At 45.1% G+C, this 18,249-nt stretch overlaps 1 protein-coding gene across 2 annotated transcripts in view; it reads right to left on the bottom strand.

The window, feature by feature from the left end:
- LOC119386408 (ATP-binding cassette subfamily C member 4) overlaps window positions 1–18,249 on the bottom strand; it is a 1,176,877-nt gene that overhangs the window by 931,834 nt on the left and 226,794 nt on the right. For both annotated transcript variants that reach the window (XM_037653719.2, XM_049414333.1), the window contains one exon: window positions 8,629–8,718. In XM_037653719.2, the coding sequence (XP_037509647.1) occupies window positions 8,629–8,718 (90 nt within the window). The remainder of the gene's footprint in view (window positions 1–8,628; window positions 8,719–18,249) is intronic.

Here is an 18,249-nt window from a genome sequence, read left to right on the forward strand (position 1 = left end):
GAGACGGACGCGCTTATAAGCGTTTATTCATTACCAGCGAGATGGCGCTAGGAGCGCGCGGGCGCACTTAAAGGCGTCGGCCAGCTCTCTCGCTACGGTCCCTAGAATATACTGGCTAGTCTGCCGTCTCCGCTCTCCGCCGCGTACTCTCGGGGATGCCTGCGGCGGTGGCGCTGCGCGCAATCGGACTTCCCTGAGCAGACGCCCCGCCCGCGACTCTCGCTTACGGGTGGGCTGGCGGAGCCGTTTACAACCGCGCTCTCGCGTTTGCTTACCTTTTCACGTCGAACGCCTGCGGTGTTTGCTTTTATTACAGAACGTGACATTGAGTACAAATAAGTAAGGAATACCTTAGCGCTAGTTAAAGTTGCAGAAGAGCACGAAGTCTGGCGTCACACAAGTTTCCGAGTGATGACCACCATCCCTCAGTGCATCCGTCCTGCTTATCACTTCACGAGACGGGATTCAGAGCATCAGAATTTTTAATCTTTATTGGTTCCTTGACATGGGTTTCATCAGTGTCATTTAATTGCATCTTTTCGTCTTTAGCAGCTTAATTCTTTGCCGCTTTACTTCTCTTTCGCTGTTCAGTGATTTCGTGAAGAAGCGGAATCTAAGTATAATGTAGAACTTCATGAGGCATTTTGTGATGAAATTTGAATGTTGTTCACAACCCAGATGAGGAAAATCTGTTTTCTTCAAGGAAGCGCTGAAATCCACAATGCTCTTTTCATGCAGCTTACATCACGCTGAAATAAGTGGTAGAACTATTTTCAAGTTTTGCAATAGCTGCTTTGAATAGTCCGGAGGGGTATATCAGGCCTCCGTTATCAAAGTGCGCTGTGAATAGGGAGGCCTGATCACTCCCCGTAGCTGTGTTTCTGTGTGATGTGAGACATGTTGAACAAGTCTCGCACTGGTGTCTTCTTTAGTGTCTTACCCGCCACATAACCAGCAATGTAGTAAGTCAGCATATCGTGGCTTTTATTTTTCCACGTATGCACTGTGGTCTGTGCCTGACGCTAGTGCAGTCTCCGCAAGTCTCCACCATCAATGAGGCTGTCAGCGACGTCAATTGTGGCAGGCGTGTGTGACTTTACGTCATTTCCAGATAAAAGATAGCTGATGACTTGCGGCGAACAGTTCCCCGACTTTGATGGTCTTGCGAGGTTGTAAAATGCAAGGGCATTTATAGTAATCAAAAACTGAGCAGCAGTGGGATGATCATTTGTGCCAGAAGACTGCCGAACAATTCCAAATATATTTGCCAGCTTGTCCTGGCTTAAATTTGAGGTCATCAAATATCTGAAACCAGCAGACCTGAGAAATTCGAGGAGCTGCACTGTGCTCTCAATTGTGACACGGAGCGCTTCTGCAGTGCTCGATGAAAGGAAACCGCCAATTGTGTTGGTGGCATGTGTCTCCCATTCTTTTAAATAACCCAGAAATGCTTTCAGAAACGCACAGTTAGGCGAATTTGGGTAGAGGGGTTCTTTTGGCGTTCGGGAGGTCATTATTCTAATTAACCTGTTCATATTTTTAATAAAGCTTTGAGAATTATCCACGGGGCCACAGCTTTCTCGACTTTGTGGGAATACAAAAATAACCCCCTAATGACTTAATTCATCGCCGAAAAGTTGAAAAGGGTGCCATCCTTAATTTTTCAAATGCATTGGGATGGATATAAGCATTCGTGATGCTTGGCATCACCTTTAGCGTCACACTTTTACAGCCTGGAAGGAATGAAACCATCATGTTTCTGCTTTCTCACGTGAATCCATTGGTAGTGACGAATCCTCGATCGTCGCTTGCTGGAGGGACACTTTAGGCTCTTTTTCGATGGTCTAAAGCGTATAAAAAATAGTGTTTCTATTTTGATACTTTCATGAGGACATGTGTGCTCGCTACCCGCTTGCGAAAGGGAGACCTATACCAACAACCTAAACGTGAATAGCCGAAAGGCGAAAAGCAGCGCGAGTCTGTCATGTGTGTTCTCTGTTTTGGAAATGTAACCGATTTCGAATACCTTGTACTACGATGCGAGAGAACGGTCAGCTATCCCTATACCTCAAAAATTCGGCAGGTCCCACGTACCGTGGGAGTCGATGTTGTGCGAAGCATGCGACGGCAACGTGACTGCGGCGTAATTTTTTTTACTAAGTGATACTTTACAAAATGACACTAAAGTTTTCCATAAATTTTATACACACTCATATATGTTGAAGAGCCGCATATGTGTTATATAACCAGTTGTTTACGGTTGGGTAACGCTGCCAAGGGCAACGTGGGTATTACCAACACCAGAAGCGGTACGCTGATATGTAGTGATTATACTTGTCCCGAGAACGCACGCACGTTTCACAAAGCCGTGAGCATGTGTGGAAGAAGTTCTTGACAGTTCTTGAACAAGGGCATCATCACCGTGATCAGTGAGCACCAGCACATGGTCATGACCTGTTATAGGATCCGGTCGTGATCATGGTGACGAGGGGTCCATGTGTAGTGAAGTATGTGGTATAGTAGAGCTGCTGGAATTCGTGGATGCCTCGGTCATTTCGTCGACAAATTGCCTGTCGATAGAGCCGGCGACATGTAGAAACCTGAAGCCACCCTTCGCGTTGGTGAGTTATAGGCCGTCGAGGCTGGTAGGCCGGGATAGTGCTACGTAGACCAACATCAGTGGATGGTGCTTGTCGTATTCGTAGACTACCTGAGCGTACGTGGCCTACATAGCCTAGCCTCCAAAGCGGCTGTCAATCAATGTGGCATCATCCTCGGTCAGTGTGGTTCCATCGCCCAGCCTCGTAAGAAATGAAGAGGACACTGCGTCGTTCTGGCGGACGAAGTGCACTTTACGGTGCGGTGATGTGGATATCATATGCAACTAACGTTAATATATTCCTCCGGGGTCGAGCAATGCTTCAATATAGCTTGCTGAATCAGGAATACAAACATAATGTTTATTAGACTGCTATAAAAGTGGAGCCAACACTGGAACCACAGACGTTAATCTGATATGACGCCTGTATCGTAGGAGTACACATCGTAGGAGTATCATGTAGTGTTTATTGCTTTCTTGTAAAATTAGATAGCAAGCACCACAACCACAATTGACGTTGCACCTATATTACGCCTGCGTAGACTGTTTTTCCAAGCCAGTTTATAGACGTGGCGTGGGTCAGTGGTAGAATACCTGATTGCCACGCAGAATGCTCGGGTTCGATTCATGCTGGGATCCTAATTTTCATTCTTTCCATTCGTCGAGTCAACGCTACCGATGTTGGTTTTCCTTAACGCTCTGGCATTTAAGTTACCATTGTCTGTTCTCGCCGTTCCTTCGTAGATATAAACTGTCAGTCACCTGTGGCGCATACCCGTACACCTCAGCCCATGGTAAACGGGTATGTGCCGCACGTGTCTAGTGGAAAGGGTTTGACGACGTACGCGACAGGATTTTCACGTTATTCATGACACGACCCGACAGTCATACCCGTCAAATCCTCTTACCCTCCCATGCCAATTTTGGTCTACACCAAGTTAAGGAGGCGATCATGAGAGCACCCAGACGTAGGCGGCTGGCTAGATAGATAGATAGATAGATAGATACGTAGATAGAAACGTAGATAGAAACGCTCAAAGTGCCAGAGGTTCGCTAAGAAATGCTTCGCATTTAAAAAAAAGCAAACGAAAGAAATAAGCAGCGCGAAACATGTGCGGTGGGCTCTAGCAGTCGACAAACTGACATTGAACGACACATCTGGTTGAGTATTTCTTGTGCGGCGAATGTGTTCTTGCGCTGCGCTTCGAGCCTATTTCCCGCTAATTTCGGCATGCAACAGTGTCATTAAAGAACGAACCTACATATTTTCAGTGGAGGAGCCAGAACCAAATACAACGCCCATTATAAAACCCAACACCCCTTTCATTTTATAATTTCGAACCTTGTGGCAAGGTACTCGTGGAAAAGATACCATATGTCTGTTCTTCGGCTGATACACATGGTTCTGATGTGCCAAGCTTCTGCTGCAAATGTCTCAGCCTCTTGGAGGCGCAACTTATTTGTGGCGTCATTGTATAGAGCTATATTATAGTGCCTAGAATATACAGTATATTCTAGGCACTATAGCTATATAGTCCCCCGGCTGCCGCCTCCCTGAACCGCAGCAAGCTTGAACAAAAATAAAGCTTTGTCTATATATGTGTATATATATATATTTTTATATATATATATATATATATATATATATATATATATATATATATATATATATATATATATATATATATATATATATTTATATATATATATATATATATATATATATATATATATATATATATATATATATATATATATATTGTAGGACAGTAAATAGATCTAATAACACTTGGAGCGAAATTGCATGAACTTAGCTTATCGTTTAAAAAACAATCTCCAACATTACAATGTCTGGAATTAATATACTCACACATTCTGAGAACTGCATTGCGTTTATTGTCTCCGCAACACATCGAGAACCAACCTTTATGATTACGAGACATAGCACACTAAATATATCTGAAGTAATTAACGTTCTTACTCTCAGAATTGTTTGCTTATTAAAAACTGATCTTAGAAATGTTTGGTACCTTCGTAAAGACAATTTAACAGCATATATATAATGATGGCAGTCTTGTGATAACAGTAACTCCTTAAGAAAAAAAAATAAAGGCCAATTTTGGGCCCTTTGGTTTTGCTTCGAGTATTAATTAGTGTCTCGATCCACCACTGATCTTAGTGTGATCACGGCAGTGTCCAGACAAGAGACGACATTGAATGCAATGTTTGGTCGGTTCAAGATGCAAAAGTTGTGAAGCGCGCTACTGCGAAGACCTGCTGCACACATGCACTGCGGCAGCCTTATCATCAAATGATTCAGTGCAGCTTTAGTAAGCAAAGTGAACGCTTCACTGATGCTGGTTGCCCGCTGTATGTTCTGACCGCATTTTGTTAAGCTTCTGCTTCGACAAACCAAAATGAGCCCAGAGACTATTGCTCGCACCCGTGCAAAGGCAAAGGTAGGGGAGAAAGGTATAATACCGTGATTTTGGCGAGTTCGTCCATCATTATAGGGTACTTGAAAAGCGCAAACGGCGAAGACGAAACATATAAAAAGCGCCAGTGCTGTTGCATGTGTTTCGTCTTCGTCGTTTGCGCTTTTCAAGTATCCTCTAACGGCAAACGAATGTTTGCCATCCTTCCCTATACTCACGGAGTGGTCCACAAGCTCAAAAAAGTAGCCATCAGATGCAAAGTAGATGTGTTTTTTCTGCGCCAAAAATGCTGCCTAGGTTGTGTAAGACCGTGAATCTTGGTTTCGTAAGATCGAGCGTGCCAGATCAACCATTGGAACAAGCTTCTTCCTTGCACTGAAGGGGTGGTGTACTCCCTACCCCTGTCCTGCGGCAAGAGGTAAATCGGCCAAACGGGCCGGCTTTTAAAGAAACAGCTGAAGGAGCACGCTCACAGTGACTCTTCAGCGGTGTCGGGCTTCCTCGCATTCGGCTTCGCTGGAGAGAAGGGTTTCAGGCAACGCGGGACATCGCCTTTTGTTCCATGGCTCGCATGCTTCATCACAGAAAGAATTTTATTATCTTCAGCATGTTTCTACACGTGATGTTCATGGCGCACTCTCACGATGATGACGACGTATGGCTGTGTTTAAGGAGCAAAGCACCTTAAGGTCTCGGCTTGGCGGCAGCGCATCGTCGTCTGCTGTCACCGCGTGCATCGTCGTGACCCATTTGCTCGCACGCATCGTCGTGTCCCGTCCATTTGCTTGAGCGCAAGAGAGGGCGCCACCCAGGGGCGTAGCCAGAAATTTTTTTCGGGGGGGGGGGGGGTTCAACCATACTTTATGTATGTTCGTGCGTGCGTTTGTATGTGCGCATGTATATATACGCAAGCAAAACTGAAAAATTTCGGGGGGGTTTGCACCCCCCCACCCCCCCCCCCTGGCTACGCCCCTGGCGCCACCGTCTCAGCGCTCGTCGTGTAGCGAGAGAGAGCGAACGGCGCGCATTGACTATAGAAACGCTCTTTCTGCGATGAACACTGAACTACCAGCTCGCGAGGAACGAGAACCAGCCCTCGCCCGCGAGAGACAACGCCGACGCAGGCAGCGTCTGCTAGCGAGTTTCTTGCAAAAACTGACTGCTCGCACTGCACAACCGTTCACCGGTCACCTCATATATACAGACACTGGATCTTGACCTGCAATGTAGTGCCGATGGGAGATTTCTCTTGTGCGTAGTTGAACAATAAAGATTCGCAGCGTGCACGTTAACTAAAAGCGAACTGCGGTACTCTGTGCCTAAACCTTATTGTGTCTCTCACTGCCCATAAGATGTGATTTTACTGTGGCAAACTCCGGCTCACACTGCACGCTTCACCCCTCCACAGTTTTCACGTTCGTAAAGCTGAAACACCCTTCCCTGCATGCTTCGCCCTCCCCAATTTTTTCACCAATTTTATCCTTCGGTTTTTTTTAGGGGCGAAGCTCCTTAAGGCGGCACCCGTTCGTCCCTCGTAGTCGTAGTCGTAGTAGTCGTAGTGCGTAACCAGTTTTACGCTTTGACCTCCAAGGTGGTGCCGGTGGGAGATTTTTCCTGTGCGTTGTTGAACAATAAAAAATTCGCAGCGTGCGCGTTAACTAAAAGCCGAATTCTTCTGTCTATCATTCCCCTTTAGCAGCCATTGGCATGTTCCAGTAGGAAACGTTAGTAGAAGTAGAAGTGCAAGTGTTAGCTAAAAGCCGACTTCTTCTGTCTCTCATTCCCATTAGCAGCCATTGTTTACCTCCAAGGTAGTGCCTGGTGAGATTTCTCCTGTGCGTGATAAAACAATAAAAATTTTGTTCAAAACGCCGTTGACTGATGAAATAAACCAACGAAAGACGCCAGATGTTTTGTAAAAGCAAAACGAAAGAACGCCAGATGTTTCTAAAGCAAAACGAAAAGACGCCAGCTGCTTAACGAAAGACGCCAGATGTTTTCTAAAGCAATGGTTTTCTAAACAATGAAAATTCACAGCGTACATGTAAAATTAAAGTGAGCTGCAAGTCGTCATAACTCATCGAACCTTTAGTATAAACGCGCCCGATCTCACGTCGGTGATGATGTACTGGGCAGAATTCACGGAAGATTCACGGTTTACCGATGAACCTCCGCAGCTTCGCCCACTCATCATCATTCACTCCGTGGATATGCTGTGATTTTTTTTCATTTACTGCGTAAGTATTTCTTGCGCGATTGTGATAAATAAACATTGTCGTAAGTCAGCGCTGCGTCTGTGTCCTTCCTTTACTGGTCCTTTGTCTTTTTGCGCTGTTATGTGAAGTATGGCGTCATCATCATCATCAGCCTGTCTACGCCCACTGCAGGGCAAAGACCTCTCCCATGTTCCGCCAATCAACCCGGTCCTGTGCTTTCTGCTGCCACGTTATACCTGCAAACTTCTTAATCTCATCTACCCACCTAATTTCCTGTCTCCCCCTCACGCGTTTGCCATCTCTTGGAATCCAGTCAGTTACCCTTAATGACCACCAGTTATCCTGCCGACGTGCTACGTGTCCGGCCCATATCCATTTCTTCTTCTTGATTTCAACTATGATGTCCTTAACCCCCGTTTGTTCCCTGACCCACTCTGCTCTCTTCCTGCCTCTTAAGGTTACACCTATCATTTTCCTTTCCATCGCTCGCTGCGTCGTCCTCAATTTAAGTTGAACCCTCTTTGTAAGTCTCCAGGTTTCTGCTCCGTAGGTAAGTACCGGTAAGATGCAGCTGCTATATACCTTCCTCTTGAGGGATAGTGGTAGATTACCATTCATGATTTCATAATGCTTGCCGCATGAGCCCCAACCCCTCCTTATTCTTCTAGTTATTTCAATCTCATGGTTCGGCTCCGCGGTTACTACCTGTCCTGGAAGTATGGCGTAAGGATATACAAAAAATACTGAGAGCCATTCCACTTTGTCGGATACCAGTAAAACTGTTTATTTTGTTTATATGTTATAAGAAATTTTCTCTCGACAACGACATTTTCCTTGCAACGTCATCAGTTTCCCCTTGATATCATATTGGCCACTGCAGTGGGTCAAATAACGATACGCACGAAGAGAAGGCATGGCGATACAAGCCTTTCCTCGACGAAGTTCATTTTGGGGGAAAATTTGGTAGGGTGGTGCACGGTGGTGGCAATGGCGGCACAACTCCCTTGAGCAACGAATCGCACACGTCCTGCACAACACCACTTGTTTGGGACATTCCGATTCTGTCCGGCAATGCGTGAGCGTTAGCATCATTGGCCCAATTTTGCCAGACTTTTCTTAGCCCAGTGGCGCCGATTGGACAAAGGTTTCCGTTGCCTCTGGCGTTCGAGACGAGTGCTCTAAAACCGGATGCACATCGTGGTCACGTCATCCCTCGGAGGTGGCCCGAAACCCGCGCGTGGACAGTACGGCGTGGGTTACGCGTCGCCTCGTACAGATGGCGTGGAGCGGACGGTGTGCTTTAGTCAACATCTAGGACACATGTTTTATTTTTAAATTCTTAGCCAAAGAGAGCTTCGCTCTAAAGAGTAGAACATACCTGATCAAACCTGTTTACGTCGTTGGAAAGAAGGTTGACCATTTGCCCCACGGCTGTCTTTGACAGTGCTGCCTGGCTCAAACGCAGCGCCTGGAACAATAATAAAAGAACACATAATGCTTTCAAGTCTCCAGAGGATCAAGTCTTCAGGTACTGCCATACGGTAGACCGCTCTGTGCCTTTTGTTTAGTGACGAAGTACATACTTTGTTTATGATCGTGCCTGCCCTGCGCCTTCCCATGTTCGTTCCCTAGCCACATGATATATAACCCTATTGAGCACGCTCAAAACTTGAAACTGCCTCAACATCGCAGCATTCCGACATAACGCTAACGAACGTGTAAAAATTGGCAGACACTGAATTTCAAAGAGGATTATCCAGGCCTAAGTTTAAATCACTAATCATCCAAGCTGTCCCCTTTCTTCATTATGATCGCATTATTTGCGCGAAATGTTGAATGAAGCCAATTGCAGTCACGAAATTTGATCTTTATCAACGCTCGACCAAGGTCGAAAGTGCGTTCACCGGGCGCGGGTATACATTCAACCAGCAGATGTTATTTCGATAGACTTGAAATGCTTGTCAAATCAGGCTTTTGTTATTGACAAGAATGTCACCCAACTTGCTAAAAGTTCTTTGCAAGTTTATTTCCAGCTATTCCAGTGCATTCATAGGTATGAAGGTTGCACGATGCGAGAGAGCACATAATCCTGATCAGAACTACTTTGCCAAACCCGAAGGCTATATTTTCGAAGTCTTTCTTCGTATAGACTGCATGGAGTGCTACCTACTCTCCATCTCAGTAGTTCCTTGCAGCTCAGTGTACTCCGATGGGCTCCTTAGCCAATATGAAGGTTGAAGCACCCTGAACGTTCATCCGTTACGCGTCACATACTCGGAATCTGCACGCCGTGCTTACGATACACGCTCAGCGCTATTAATGAGGCTTCCTTATCAAAGGTAAGATACAAGGAAATCGTGACGCGAACTTCGCCAAGGCCACGGTGTCTTCTTCAACGTTATTCATAATACAAACGCGTGCAAAATCGACGCAAGGCGATGAACTCTTCTTTACAAAATAGTTCGCGTTCAATGTCTTTATTGCAACAGGGTGAGTAGGTGGGCTACTTCGTAGTCCCCCTTCTTCACAGAACTGACAGTGCGGGAAATGACGAGAAAACCAAAAGAAGCACGCAACACAAGCACACATTCGCAGCTGCTTTTATTTCACGTTCAACCAACGCTTTTCTAAGCTGCAAATACTACGCATGCCGAAAAAGGGTTTACGCCAAAGCCATTCAACCAAGGCACGTCTCTAAGGTTTACCAGTACACTAAATTTACTGCGATGTATAACAAACATAAAGGGTAGCATACGAATATATGCGCATTCACAGTAGTGCCCGGTCAATATCCGCCGTGTTACCGGCAGGGGCACAGCAAAGGGGAAGGAGGGGGGGGGTCAAATCCAATTTTGCTTGCGTATATATACACGCACAGATACAAACGCACGCACGAACCTACATAAAGCATGGTTAAACCCGTCCCCCCCCCCCAGAAAAAACTTCTGGCGACGCCCCTGGTTACCAGCACACGGCATGAAGAAGTGTCGTTCAATAGGAATAAGTTCGACAGCTGTAAGCAAGCGTTTAGCGCTATCTGAACGAGCACAAGAAAAAGATTAGCTATAAGCGGAACTTTTTGAGTATAAAAGATTTGGATGACGCCTTGTTAATGAGCTTTAAGCCAGAAGAAACTCTCTCCGTCTTGCAAACTGCTTCGGCCTCTTCAAACAGATCGTCGTAAAATGTACAGATGCATCTGTGTCTGTCAAAAAGTTTGTTCCTGAGCAAAATGCTGTTAAAGAGCTAAAGTTTGACAATTACTTAACAGAAATTCCTCCTCTGAAGATGGCGGTGAAGGGAAGCATCATTGTCGGACGTCCTACGCCACGCGCAAGAAGGTGGATATCTTTGGCTAAAACGCGTTCTTGGGCCAGTTGGTGCATGGTCTGACCAAAATTTGGAGGCACAAAGAAACGAGGACAAGAAATGGCACCAGTCCTGTCATTTCTTGTCCTCCATCCTTTGTGCCTCCAAATATTTGTCGGAGATCTTTGCTGCCGTCTCCAGGACCCTTTCTGCGCGAACCCAGTCTTCCTCCAATGCCTGTCTCGCGTCCCGTGTGCATGAGGGCTGATGAAACTGTTGCACACCGAAACCCGACTCGAGTATGGATCTAGACGAATTTTTTCCCATAATTGCTTTCGCCGAGAACAATACTACGGCTAGTACAAACATGTTTATGTACAAATTTGCACTGGATAATCTTCGTGTCTTTATGTTAACGTGTGAAGCAGCGCACTAGGACAAGGCACGAAAGGAACGAAATGACAGGACAACTCTCGTGCATGCGAAAGCGTTTCGTGAACCCCAGAGCACATATTTAATCTCTAAAAATCATGACAGTGGCAACAATAGATAAATGCTAGGTCATTCTAGTGGTTGCGCAGGAACGTCAATTTGAGCGCTTTGGCGGCTTTGTAACTCCGACCTCACAGAAATAATACAACATGTTTTTTGCAGATTAAGTGATAGCACGCACTGGGGTTTAATTCTGGGGAGAATAAAGAAAACGGAAGGTGGATTTTGTTCATCTCATTTCAAAGTATTGCATTTTTATAGACATGCCTTCACTTATGCATTTTTGGTTTGCGTTTGACATCATTCTCGGCCATCATATTCAACACAATTGTTAAACAAATGTGTCGCAACACTATGGGTAATTTTGGAAATTCTGAGTGTTATAAACGCAAAGCGAAAAAAATCTAAAACTAGAGCCTTATTGAGCAATGTGCCGTATTTGCGATTGTTTTTCATAAAATACGGGCAGAAAAACTGCAAGATAAGAATATTTGGTAAAGACACATCACTCGTAGTATGGCAAGAAAAATTTCGAGACTCACGTGCTGCAATATTTATTTTGTAGGACCTTGTCAAAATGCTATTTTAGCGCAATTCGCAAAAACCGGTTCTGCTGACGGGATACTTCCTTTTTTACTAAGGTAGTTTTTTTTTCGCAAAATTAAGAATGACTTAGTGGCCCTGGGGACTCAAACCGCAATATATATTTTTTTCAGCGAAATTAAAGGGGGTCCGCGGACATGAGCCGACGTTCTTACCTGAACACACACAAATGTTTCTAAAAGCACGTGCGAAGCACTCGATGAACAAAATTTTACTAGAAAAAAATAGTTATTGCAACCGGCGCTGGGCCTAAGCCATGCTATAGGAATAGATTCACCCCAGGCATGAGAGACCACGTGACGCCGTAGCCTCGTGTGGTCTCTCGTGAGACCACCTGTAGCACCTGATATGCAAGTGCCGGTTCGTTATTAGAACACTCAGAAGCGGACGCAGCCCAAGGTTGCCGGGCAACTACGTAATATCCGCTGCAGGTATGGCCGAAGAAGGACGGAGACAAAGTGAAGACACGAACTGACAAACACGTGGCAAAAACGTGTCTGTCAGTGAGTGTCTTCACTTCGTCCCCGTGCTTTCTTGCGCCATAGCTATTTTTCTGAAGTCATGAAGTATATATATATATATATATATATATATATATATAATATATATATATATATATATATATGAAAAAGGTACACGCTTCTAAAAAACTGTTTATTTGTCGACGTTTCGATCGGAGACCGATCTTCATCAGGATGAAATTTACCAGCCTTCGATGCGCTTTTATATCATCGTTCTCCGAGCCGGGAGGGAGAGAAAAAGGTTAAGAAAAGGTACATACAAAGAGAGAGAAAAAAAGAGAGAAGTAGGAAACCTGACTAAAAAGAGTCGCGAACACACCATGTGCACATACCTTGACTGACAAAAGAATAACACGTGTTTCCCGAACCAAAAAAAAAGGTCGCGAACACATCACGGGCACATACTTTGACCTACGAAAAACACATTCAGCAAAACTGAAAGTTTCAGCAGTTGTAAGTTTGCGCATCCCTAGTCCTGTTCCTTGTTACGTTTCTCGTTTGTGCTTCACTCAGCGCATATACATTGCTATGAAAAACACGCGTTTCCTGAAAAAAAGGAAAAAAACAACGCCTTTTTTTTTCGCGACTTTTTTTGTGTTCGGAAAACACGTGCTATTCTTTTGTCAGTCAAGGTATGTGCACATGGTGTGTTCGCGACTCTTTTTCGTCAGGTTTCCTACTTCTCTTTTTTTCTCTCTCTTTGTATGTACCTTTTCTTAACTTTTTTCTCTACCTCTCGGCTAGGAGAACGATGATATAAAAGCGCATCGAAGCCTGGTAAATTGCATCCTGATGAAGATCGGTCTCCGATCGCAACGTCGACAAATAAACAGTTTTTTAGAAGCGTGTACCTTTTTCATATATATATGTATATATATATATATATATATATATATATATATATATATATATATATATATATATATATATATATTTCATTTGAGCTATTTTTTTATATTCATAGAGCTGATCACATGACTGGCTTTTCAAAACTGTTTTGTTTTAATCAAGGAACAATCTGCACAAACATATTGCGCAGGTTGGGCTGCCCTATACCGCGACAACACAGCAATGTTTAATAACATTTTGGAAATATTACCGTGAAGATTAAAAAGTACAACCAAATTTAACCTGATCATCTGAGCATTGCATCAGCAAACTCACCAGTCTTAGTTTGGCGTTCTGGATGCGATGAGTATGAAGAACCTGCTATGACTCTAGTACCTTCAATTCTCACTTATTAAACAAAACATGCGCCTGACAAAGCAAGGTACTTCGCAGAAGTCTTCAGGATAAACCGAGTGCCAATTTTTTTACTCTTAGCGCCCTCTAATATAAACTCTTTCTTAAGAAGTAGACCACGTTCAGTCGATTAATACTTAAGTATTAAGAACATGGAGCTGGATGTGTATAGGTATAAGATTATAAATGACAACGAATTTATATACTAGGTGTCGTTCCTTGCCCTCCTACTTTTCCCAGCTTGGGTGGGGGGTGGACGGAAAAGAGGTGAAGTGTCCCTTTACTCCTGCCGTCCGGTTCCTCCGAGTAAATAGCCTACGTAAACTGTGTAAGCTCAAATTGTTCTTGAAAAAATGTGGGCGATTATAACGTTAAACTACCCCGTATTGTTTCCTTCCGCATAGGTCGTTAGCTGTTAATGATTGGTCGAAAGTTTCTTGGTCATGCTCACAGCACCTGCTCGTAAAACGACGCAACAAATGACGCAGAAGTTATCCACCGCGTAATTACCACGTACGAATGACTGCGTAAACAATAATAATAATGAACTATTTCAATACGGTGTATTGTTTGTCATTGGTTCTTCGCTATTCGTCAAAAATTTTCAATGTGCCATAAAATCGCCTCCTTGTTACGCGACGTCACAAGTCTGCGAAATCTCGCGGCGTTAAAATGAAGTGTGCACAGTAAGCAGCACGTAACCTAATAAAATGCTCTGTTGGGCGTGTTGGTTCATTATGTAATAGATCGAGCGCAAAGGACGGGACAAAAGAAGACAAGACGACTAGTCGTCTTTTCTTCTTTTGTCCCGTCCATTTGCGCTCAATCTATTACATAATGAAGCAGCACGTTACTGCGCTGAACAATAACTCATTTTTTTTTTCGAAATAGCCAGACAGTGTCTCTTTCTGAACATAATTTAAGAAGGCTGTCCGCCAATAACACTGGCAGCGGCTGCTTATAGCAGCGGGCGAGATGTATTCATATGTTCAGTTGTATTATAACGATGTTGAGCTGTTTTTACGCGTCTACAACTTTCTGTAAACTCATCGTTTCTGACAAAGAGGTAGAAAGAGAATTAAACATTATTAGGAACAGACACAATCATTTGCAGGTGGACAGCCTTCTTACTCCAGAAAACCGCGGACGCTGATCATCTCCCTGGTGAGGTAGATCAAGTTAAGGGCCAAACTTGAAAGCTGGGCTTCTCAATGTGCTCGACTCCACAGCCTTGTTAAAAGCCACCGCGATCACTGCAGGCTACCATATGATAAGCCAAGTAAAGCTGGCTAATCGGAGACTAAAGTGGGAATCTATTTTAGTTGTCCTGGCTAGGCAAAACTAAAGTACTCGATACTTCTACACACTCAACACATATCAGCTTCAATATGGAGCAGTGGCGATGCTATTCATTTTCAAAGAAACAGAATTTCCTGAAAAAGGAGAGCGTTTGATCGAGCTATAAAACATTTACTGGTTCCCGCCCATATTTGTGTCGCCGATTACTTAAATTTCAGGCCAGGCGGAACAAAATAAAATCGCGACAGATTGCTGTAAAGTTATAGAGCCCCTGCTGAGCGATAGCCTCCTCTGCAATGCTCGAGCGCAAGACGCACTAGCGTGGAATAGGCAGCCCGCACCGCAGGTAGCCTACAGTGCGTGTTAATGACCATAAGTCGGCAAACTCACTCATGAGTTGACTCAACTCAGATCGAGCCGTGAGTCTGAGCCTGAGTTAATCCGGGTGATTAATATTTTGGTGAGCTTGAGTCCGAGTGGGTGCGGTTGAGAAATATTTTAGTGAGTCTGAGTCCGAGTGAGTGCGGCAAAGGGAAATTTTGGTGATTCTGAGTCCGAGTGAGCCCTAAGCGCGAAATATATTCCTTGAGTGAGTGCTAGTGAACTCCACACTTCTTTGCCGGCCTATGATTCTATCTACACAACTTCAACATTACTATCAGTCTTATGTCGGCTCACGTTTATATTCCCGCCGACTCACACACACATCAAAGCACTAGGGTTCATAGGCCAGCTCAATATTTATTAATAAGAGGCGTGAGTTACGCAGAAGGGGGTGGGGGGGGGGGGCAGGTTGACCTCCACTCCGCAAACTCTTTCACAGTAGGTTCTTGGTAAAAATATCTGGTGGGAGTCACCAGTTTCAAGAAAAATATCCTTACTGGATTGCAACCACTGATAACTCATAAGGTTCGAGATCAAAGGCGAAAAGTACAGCATCAAATATGCGAGATATTGGTGTTAAAGAGCATTGACAACATGGTCAAAAAAGCTAATTATACGCTAACGGACACATGAGTCGACTCAGTCAGACTCGCTCAGACTCAGGTAGAGCCATGAGTCTGAGTCTGAATGAGCACAAGAGAGTATTATTTTGGTGAATTTAAGTCCGAGTGTGTCCGGCTGAGAAGTATTTCTGTGAGTCTGAGTACGAGTGAGTCCAGTTGAATAAATGTTTGGCGAGTCTGAGTCCGAGTGATCTCTAAGGGCAATATATATTTCATGAGCGAGTTTGAGTGAGGTCCGCATTTTTTGCCGACCTATCCATGGTCATGACACACGGAGGACAGTTGTCACAGCGGAATCGTAGCAGAAATTTTATTACAAAATTACGTTATTGGTGCGTTCAAGTAAAACTTTGCCTGACTTCTTAGTCTCGCAGCCTGCAGCCGACAATAACCACTTTCGAAAGTGGGGGGGGAGGGGGCTGGCGACCCCCTTGCACCCCCGGTAGATACGCCTATGGCACTAGCTCAGCAACAGGCTTTGTTGTAGCTTTAACATGGAAGTGTTTTTGCCGGCGTCCCCCAAGTCTTCACCGACGTATTTCCGTCACGCATATGACGTTGGTAAAATGCACACTAACCGATGACAAATAAAAAATTGGTTGCTCCCTCCGTCATAGGAATCGGAATAACACGAAAGTAAAGCGTGCCCTTACAGATGTAGCTGAATGTTTACTGTACTTTGATATAAGAGAGTTTGTACAATATATATTGATGTCTGGCAGCTATAGCACCGTTTAACGTGGATGCACCCACTTTGATGATTGGTGGTACATCTCCATCCCGGCAACTAACGTCCATGTTAAATTATTACACAAAACCTTGTGGTATACTCGCGGACAACTTTTCTTGGCAATGAGGGAAAGCTACGGGGGCGGAGCTCCTCAACATGTACTGCTACGCGCAGTAGTCCGGTTTGGCGCGCGTCTCGTAACGCCGTGGAAAGTGCTGGCTAGAGTTGCATTTCGACGCAAACGCTGCTTAGCGTCTAAGGTACGGGTAAAAGGCGCGGCTTTTTCACGCACGCAAAAGCGCAAAGTGACAACGTGTAAAGGGAATACAAATATCTCGCTTGTGTGCGCTGCGTTCCGTTTCAAAAAGCTACATGTAGAAAATGAAGGAGTATTTTATATATCTCGCGCAGAAAGTACGGACGCAGTTGTGGAACTAACTACATTCACAGGCGGTAGGATACGTACATTGTGGTTCTGTAGCCTTCGCTCGCTTCATTGCCAAGAAAAGTTGTCCTCGAGTATAGCTGTAGTAGTTGACGGCGAAAGCGTAATCAGAGAACGAGGTGTGATAGCCAGAAGAGCGTCGCATATTGGACGCAGAACTTGGTCGCCATCCCGCGGCATGTTGGAATGTGATTGAACACCACGGCCGAACTAGAGGGAAACGCAAAGTGCGTCGAGCCGCCCCGGTAGGCGGCTGCATTTTTTCTAGGGGCGAGCGCGTGAGCGAGGAACGCGGTGTTACAGCAACGTGGGGCAGGCGCGCGTCACAGAGCTATGAGCGAGGCCGACGCTTTTACGACGCTTGGCTAAGGTCGCCACCTCGCGGTGTGTTAAGGCATTGACAAAATTGAACTTCTATTGAAAACGCGCCGAATGGGAGGGACGTGTAACGCGTTGCAGGTGCTAATCGCGGAGGCCACAGTAAAGACAAATTACTTTACTTTACCGATCCCAGAGGGCAACACCACCCCGCCGACTGGGAGAGTGGTAGATGTAAAAGGCGCGTTTGTAAAGCTTCCAGAGTCTAGAGGAGCAAACGACGAAGACGACCGACCGAACGGTCGCGTTTTTCATGTTCTCCGCCTCAAAGGATCTATCGGCCTTGAGCCGAGGTGCTGCTCAGGCTTCAGCCAGCAGTAATGACTACCGTGTTGTGCTGCCTCGCCTTCCTACCGGTAAGCTGGTTGTGGACTCCGTTTTTCTACACGCGGACTTGGCTGGTCGCCCTTACCGTGTTCAACACTTCAGAGGTGCTCTTCGGAACCTTATCGACCTAAAGGAAATCAGCTCGATTGGTCATTCCAAATGTCGCACGTATGGATGGTGACGTGCAAGTCAACAATGACGAAAACGAAGTTAGTCACACGTGGTGAATATCTTGTGAAAAGCCGTCGATGCCTTGTGATTGACCCGGAACCCACAGAAGTAAAGATGAAGCTCACGTGGCTTCCTGAGCACTTAGAAGACACCTACATTCGAGATGCACTGCATGTTTTTGGGAAGATCAAGGCAATATCAACAGAAAGCTGGAAAGTAGCGGACATGGAGCAAATGCGGAATCGTGATGTTGTATTGTCCCTTGCCGATGGAGTCCTAGTGGGTGACATTGCACATCTCCTGACAGTCTGCGTAGTTCAAAGTCTTGTCCTCGTTCCTGGCCGGCCATCACTTTGTCTTCGCTGTAATAGGGTAGGGCACATTCGTCGTAACTGCAGAACTCCTCGCTGCGACGACTGTCGACGCTTTGGTCATTCAGCTGAGGAATGTGTCATGACTTACGCCAACAAACTAC

Source organism: Rhipicephalus sanguineus, chromosome 3, assembly GCF_013339695.2.
Source record: "Rhipicephalus sanguineus isolate Rsan-2018 chromosome 3, BIME_Rsan_1.4, whole genome shotgun sequence".
Classification (NCBI taxonomy): Eukaryota; Metazoa; Arthropoda; class Arachnida; order Ixodida; family Ixodidae; genus Rhipicephalus; species Rhipicephalus sanguineus.